At 35.6% G+C, this 7816-nt stretch overlaps 1 protein-coding gene across 1 annotated transcript in view; it reads left to right on the top strand.

The window, feature by feature from the left end:
- Nucleotides 1–7816, top strand: part of DCDC1 (doublecortin domain containing 1) — a 497394-nt gene that overhangs the window by 16328 nt on the left and 473250 nt on the right. Inside the window, exons 3-4 of the mRNA XM_045291000.1 lie at nt 801–957; nt 1464–1626. Of these exons, the coding sequence (XP_045146935.1) occupies nt 801–957; nt 1464–1626 (320 nt within the window). The remainder of the gene's footprint in view (nt 1–800; nt 958–1463; nt 1627–7816) is intronic.

The raw sequence follows: 7816 nt of genomic DNA on the forward strand, positions 1-7816 counted from the left end.
TCACAAACCTAAAAGTTTGTGGACAAGAGAAGATGTTGGTATGAATTAAAAATTATCCCAAGAAATTAATGTTTTATTATTTTCATATGTTTGAGGGTATGCATTGTGGTTTTAATTTACCTGGTGTTTTTATTTTCAAATGTTTGCTTCTGTGGTAATAAGAATTAACATACTTAGAGAACTCTGAGATTAAAAATGTGGAATGATAATTAGTCAATTCTACCACATATTAGTTAACTAATTTTGGTTGAAGTTAAAATAAATAAAAGGAATCTTACTACCTCTAAATAATTTGAAATGAACACTATTATAATGAACGTATTCATTAAAAATGATGTTTAAATTTCACAGTTTTTTTAAAAACCCAGAGAATTTGGATTAACATGAAAAATTGAATAAAGGCCATTAATTATTGTTATCATTATATATTGGTAATATAAGACCATATTATAATTTTGTTTTCTATAAGTGTGTATCAGATATATATAGATAGATAGATAGATTATTTTCAATAGATATTGTGATATTTTATAAGTAAAATGATTTCTTCAGAGCAAGTGTTTTCCAATTTTGGCAAATTTAAAGGTGTTTTAATTTGGGGTGGGGGGCTGTATTTAAGTAGATATAGGTAATATATCCTACCAAAAGAGTTGGTGGTGGAGAGGGATTTCGTATGTACTTAGGAACAATCCTTAGGACTTATATCTGTAAAAACAAACCTGGGACACTAATAACTTAAGTGTTTCTGCAAAGTTCCCACTGATTAGCATGCACTTATTTTTGTGTTTTCTTTTCTTCAGAGTTGTAGGATTCTCTTCTCTAACATTTCAGTCCACCCAGAGTTGGAATAGAGGGTCTCAAAGACTCAAACTTCAACCCAGAATGATTCGAGCAACAGCTTACAAAAACGGATCCAGAACAGTCTTTGTCAAAGTTATTGTTCCAACCATCACCTCGGTAACTAGTGCTCCAAAGCTGGCGGTTCTTTATTTCTTCCCTTACTTTCTTTAGAATCATAAAAAATGAGAAAGATGACATTGTGTTAAATTTTGCTTTTGAATTATCAAATCTGTAAACTCCTTGTATATAAATATTTATATATATATATATACACATCTCAGATGTCTCACTCCTTTCCTTTTAAAACACACACACATAAATATATATATATATATATATATATATATACATACATATATACATATGTTGTAATTTAATGAAACAATCTGTGTCTTTAAAATGACAAAAATATTTCAGGATTAAAATTAGACAGTCATTAAGTATCCTCAGTGTTGTGGTTTACTTTTTTCCCCTTACATTTTCATTACTAGAAAACAACTATGTTGTTCAGGTTGGCAAGTCATTCACTTGGGTTTCTGTTTTGATCATTAAAGCCTTTTGTTTCATGGAAATGTCTTTTCCTTGTGGCGAATCACCAGTGCTTACCGCTGGCTTTCTTCTAGCTGCTGGAGGAGTGCACCGAAAAGCTGAATCTGAACCTGGCTGCCCGACGAGTGTTCTTGGCAGATGGCACTGAAGTCCTCAAACCTAAGGATATACCCCATGAAGCTGACATTTATGTTTCAATGGGAGAGCCCTTTATAGATCCATTCAAAACAATTAAAGGTAAAAAAAAAAGTAAGAAAAAAATAACAAAAAATAACCTACCCATACACATAGTCAATTGCTTAAGGGGTATAATTAAAAAATGATTTTCATCCTGTCTTTTTTGCATGGTTTAACAAAACTAATGTTTACGCATTTACAGCTCAGTAAGAGGATAATGTGCTTAATGAAAGAAAAATCCACTGACAGCCACGTTTATTGCCCTTCATTAGCATTGGTGCTTAATTTAATATAGATCTGAATAGACATTAGGGAGCCTGCAGGAGGTTAAATGGTGAAAATATAATAAATTAAATCAGAGATTATTGAATTTACAGTTTAGTTTCTGTGACACTCAACAGACATAATTCATTAGACTTACTCGCTGAGAATAGTTCAAAGTTTCAAGTATCATTTATTTATTTATAATCTTGGTAGATGGCATTAGTGTCATTATGACAATGTGACCAATAAGGACCATATGATTCTTATGTGCATATAATTTTCCTAATACAAATTTTGTAAAGGGAAATGTTACAGCTTTGATTCTTTAACTTTGAAATCGTATGTATGTATGTATGTGTGTATGAAATCTGCCATGATTTTAACATGGCAACATGTATGGAATGTGGAGTTTCTAAAGCACACATTTTTTTCCCTTCAGTTTGGAAAGGGTAATTTTCAACAGAGAAATAAAAGTATCAACTATTTAAGAGTACTCTTCCAAGCATGTCAGAGCCAGTGCCAGTTACAAAGTGCTATACATGGTAATCACATGTAAATGACATCAGAAGGTTGCCTTAAGGATTCAATAGCTAACTGTTGTACTACCATGTGCATTTTAACTCTATTAGACAAGCCTTTTTCCTGCAACTCCTATTAAGCTGGTGAATCAAAGGCAAGTCTAGGCAATCATTGCATAAGAAGAAGAAAATTAATTTTGAAGTTCATTACTGATGAAGTGATGAAAATCTGTCTCCTATTAATGATATTTTGTAAAATGATACCAGAAGTTCTCTCTTTGACCATATTGGATCTAAAAGGAAAAAAATTTTTCTTGAATTCCATAGTTTCTTCTTGTGAAAAAAAAAACTTGTTGCTCTAATAATCAGTAAAAATTACCTATGTTAATCGTGTAGACCCATATATTTTCCATATTGTGTTTATATCAAAATGTGATTACTTTCATTTTGTGTTCATCCAATCATCTACATATATCAAAAAAAGATTTTTTGTGATTACAGATATCTCTGAAGTGACTTTAGAATTTTTTTCAGATATTTATGTTGGGGGTGCTAAATTAGGTTCCTCATTAAGATCATCAATTATTTTTATTAATAAGAAACTCTTGCTTTTATATGATTAATGGTGTTGTAGAGGAGATAAATTAAAGTGATTATAACTAAGCTGCTTAGAATATCTCCTAGATATATGTGCCTAAAATAATACTGCTACACACATGACTAAGCTTGGTAGATGAGTTCTAAATGTACAAACTAATTTCCTCCTACTTTTTGTTTGCTCTCTTATTCTTTTTAAAGCCAAGTCCAGAACAGAAAAAAAAATCCCCCAAACAAACAACTTCTCTGCTTTGTCTGCATATCTTTGGCTGTGTTTCACTGTGACATGCACTGCTGTTCTTTTAGCACCAAAATGTTGGCACACGCTCCTGAAAATTTCACACCATCTCTTGCTGGATCAGCAAGCTTAACCCACCAAAATCTGGTGTTGTGCAATGGCTTTTGACTGATAATCAATCTTTCTGCTGCTCGACAGTTGTTGCTGGGACACAGAGTAGAGCAGGTGGCAGATGTGCCTTGTCTTTTGAGAAAAGAATTGTAGGTGAGCCTGGACACAGACTGGCAAATCACATGTCCATTAAAAAGATTTAGGATAAGTAGAACGGGGGGGAAAAGCCACCCATCTCCTTTAATCTCATAGAGAAGCCCACATTCTGACTTTGGTTTCTTTGATAACATTGAGATACGAATGTACATAAACATTGTATGCACGAAAGATCTTCTTCATGTAGGTGATGTGAGAGTGTCTGTGTAGGTATCTGCTTCTTACCCGCATATTAACATACACTTTTCAGATCATCTCAGTCGGGTTAAAGTGACCTTTCTGAGCACACGCTCTGTAAATACTTCAACAGTTTGCAGCCTTGTCTTCCTAGGTGTGCCATAAAAATAAAACCTGTATATGGGACATGGTGGCTTTGGACAAGGTCGATGCATTTAGAGTAAGGAACATAATCAGAATTTGGGAAACAGAACATGCTAAAGCTAAAGAGGGGCAAACAGCTGGCAGAACTGGGTGGTACTGATGTATCTTTTCTAAATGAGCATGAACGTTTTACACACAGTTCACTAAAACGCTATTAGAGTCATTAAGTGGTCATTATTTTCATTATTGATTTACATTCACTCCGCAAACCTTTACTGAGAGCTTACTATGGCCAGGTACAAGGCCAGATTTGATGCACAGAGAATAAATTGTAATGTTATTATTCTTTCAGCTCTGCTTTTAATTCAAGTCAATCTAAAATGAAAGTAACAACTGTTAATTAAATGCCTCCTATGTTTGGATCTGGCATTGAGAAAGAATTTTTTTGTTTTGACTTGACCTAGGTTAAGTAAGTTAGAAATCCTTAAAACTGAGAAAACTGTGTGACAAGTATCTCAAAGGAAAAAAAAATGTTTTTGTCTGGCACAGTAAGCCAAATAAGACCATTTGTATTCTGCTGATTAAGTGTGCTGACTTCATGGCTTTCTTACTCTTTGGAAAAACAGTAGATAGTGAAGATTATCTAAGAACTAGGTCTGGATTTACTAAGGTAGCAAGAGCCTACACAGTATCTCTACTTTTTAAAAAGCTATTCTCCTAACCCTGTTGACCATCACAGCTGAGAATCAGTGGCACTGGGTTTCATGAAAAGCCAGAGCTATTCATCAAATATCTCAACACAAAGCTATCATCTGGAGGTCAGGCCAGGGTCAAGACTGACATGTTGAAATGCAATATTAGAATAATTCATACATTTTGAATTTGAATGACTAATCAGAGAGATTGATTGTGTGTGGAATAAAATCAGAAACTCAAAATATTTTCTCTAGACTGTTGATGAAGATGTCTTATTAAGTCTTATAATTCTGGTATTTAAAGATGTTGACACTTATTAATGATTCTGCTAGAATTGTGACTTCTTTAAAAGGCATTTGAAAAGTTCTCAGATTCAAGGCCATGTGATTTACATTTTTTTCATAGTTTTCATAACCTTCTGCTTAATGGTGGCATAGTGAAAATTCTGAGATCAGATCAAGGTTTTTAAGAATTTGGCTTCTTTGTAACTGCTAGGAGCCATAGCCAATGCACACATAGCATAAGAATGGTTCTTGGACTCCTATGAATAAATGTATTAAGAAAATGAGGGGGAAACGACATTAGAACTCAACTCACTAAACCCAGGTTCCCACTGTAGGAAACTCTTACTGCTTCTACATGTTCTCAGTTTTATATTTCTACTATTATGTCTTATATATTCTGTATGTCTTCCTAAGTTACCACTTCTGTGATTCATTTTGGGCCTGAGTTTTGCTAACCAGAAGTGAAACAGAGTATTATGAATATGATTTCACATCTTCTATAGGCTGCAGTGTGAAGATGTAGTTGCAGTGGAGGAAAATCCAGGAAAAGAGTTCTTGATACTACACCTAAGATCTAAATTTAAACCTAGAGATTTTCTGTTAACTGCCATGTGATCTTCAAAATGAAATAATTTGCTGTGACAGCTTGTGATTGACAAGAATAAGTGTGAGCACATTTAAAATAGGCCATCTTTTCATGTAGAAGTAAATGTCAGTGAAATGATGGATTCTCATCATTTTAATTATTGATGATTTGGAAATATCTCAATTCCACGACACACAAGACACATTCTAAATAGCAGCATAACACTTTTTCTCATATCCACGTCCATAATGAAATGTTCTGTCATATTTTGTTTTTCAAAAAATGCATTAGTTTAATGAACCTGCATTCATGCATTATATTCTGTTCCATTGTATGAATTTTAAATGGTTGTGTGAAAAGCACAAGTTTCAAGAGGTGACCCATGACCCATATCACGTCACACCTTACTAGTCCAGCTTCTGTATCTCCAGGCAGACTCTACAGAGCTGCCTCTCCCAATGACTGCCGGAGTCCTGCTGGAAAAAGTGCTGGGCTCCCTGAAGCACACCGATAGGGTAAGCACGGAGGAGTTTGGGGAGAAACAGAAGGAATTGGTGTTGTGTTCCCAGGTTCAGATTCACTATTATTTTCTGTTTGAATAATATATGTACTAGGCAAGATTGTCCACCACCTTCTTGCCCATTTAGCTGCATTTACTTGAAAGCAGAGTGATACTATGTAGCGACAGGCCGGGATGGGAGGGCCACTTTTTTCTGAGGCAGCACTTACTTGAGTAAAAGTAAGAGTAAAATTATAGGCAAATATTTTATGTGTGTCTATATTAAAAAAATTAAATCTGTAATGACTGAATACATAGATTACTCTTACTAAACTATCTGGTAGATCTGCAAACAACTATAAAAGATGGGCAAAACCCAAACCAAACTGAAAGCCCTAAAAGTCTATGTGTCTTACCTAATAGGAAAGTCTGGAACATGCATGTGAGTACACCACTGGGAAACATTTATACTCTAGGCCAGTGGTTCTCAACCTTCCGAAAGCGGCGACCCTTTAATACAGTTCCTCATGTGGTGGTGACCCCCAACCTTTGGAAATACATGTTTTCCGATGATCTTATGCGGCCCCTGTGAAAGGGTCGTTCGACCCCCAAAGGGGTCGTGACCCACAGGTTGTCATTCAACCCTCAAAGGGGTTACAACCCACAGGTTGAGAACTGCTATTCTAGGAATATTCGTGAGATGTTGAATTGTATCCTTGTTTAATAAAGAAGCCTGTACACCTAAGATGGTCCTCATGAAATGTAAGCTTTCTCTATGTGAGGTCCCATCTCTGTGCTCTTTGTGTGTCCTCTAGGGTATTCTGTGTATTCCTCACACCCCGAGTTAGTGCTACAGCTCTATAATCTCTTATCTTCAATTCTTAAATACAAAACCATAGAAAACAAAACTTTCCCCTCCAACTCATTTGGTAGCAGAACCGTACTGAATATGACTAGTTAATTGTTTCGTTGATGTAGTGGACTGCCAACAGCAAGGCCTGCAGTTTGAAACCACCAGTTGCTCCATGGGAGAAAGACAGGGTTTTCTCCTGCTGTAAAGAGTTACAGACTCGGAAATTCAGGGGCAGTTCTACCCTGTCCAGTAGGGTCAATATAAGTCAGAATTGGTTTGATGAGTTTGTGAGTACTGAGTACCCTGGACCTGCTGAGAGTATTGTATAACATATTTTATATACATTATTTTGATTCACATACCATATCACCTTCCTGCATTCAAAAGTTTAAGAACATGGAAACACATCTAACCGTGATGGGTTTTTAAAGGGTCTTCTATCATAGCTGCAAATAAATCTGATATTATTCCATACTATGAAATTCACACAGACGACTTAGAATTCTTATACATATTACCCTCAATTGTTTGCTAGTGGGTGAGGGTGGACAGAGAGAATACTGCCCTGAAGACGGATAAGGGTGTGTGCTCAAATGTAATAAAAATGCTTCCTTGTTATAGGAGGCAGAAGGGATTGTTAAAGAGAAACCACCCATCTATCCAGCCGTGCATGCAGCAACCATTGACTGAGTCTCGACAATGTGCCAGGCACTTTTCACACCTTGGAAGTAGCAGTGTGTGAAACAGGCGGTGACCTTCTGGAGCTCATGTTCGAATGAAGTGTTCAAGAGAAGGGAACATAGACAATAAACACGAGTAAGGAATAAGGTTATTTCTGACAGAGTTAAGTGTTATAAAAGAAATTAAAAGGGTAAAAGGAATGGATAATAAAGGAAGAGGGAATCCCCCCCCCACTCCCCTCTCCCATGCCCCCTGGAAGAGGGAATTTTAAAAATGAAACAGGCATTTTCAAATTAAACTGTCTTAAGGCAGCTATCTGCCTACCTTGCTTGTTACTTTATCTGAGAACTCATTTGTATTGCTACAGTTACTCTTTCAGAGGCTTGTTACTTTATCGGAGAACGGATTTGTATTTCTACAGTTACTCTTTCAGAGGCTTGTTACTT

Source organism: Echinops telfairi, unplaced genomic scaffold (genome assembly GCF_000313985.2).
Source record: "Echinops telfairi isolate 266 unplaced genomic scaffold, ASM31398v2 ScPeMD7_60;HRSCAF=208, whole genome shotgun sequence".
NCBI classification, from domain to species: Eukaryota; Metazoa; Chordata; class Mammalia; order Afrosoricida; family Tenrecidae; genus Echinops; species Echinops telfairi.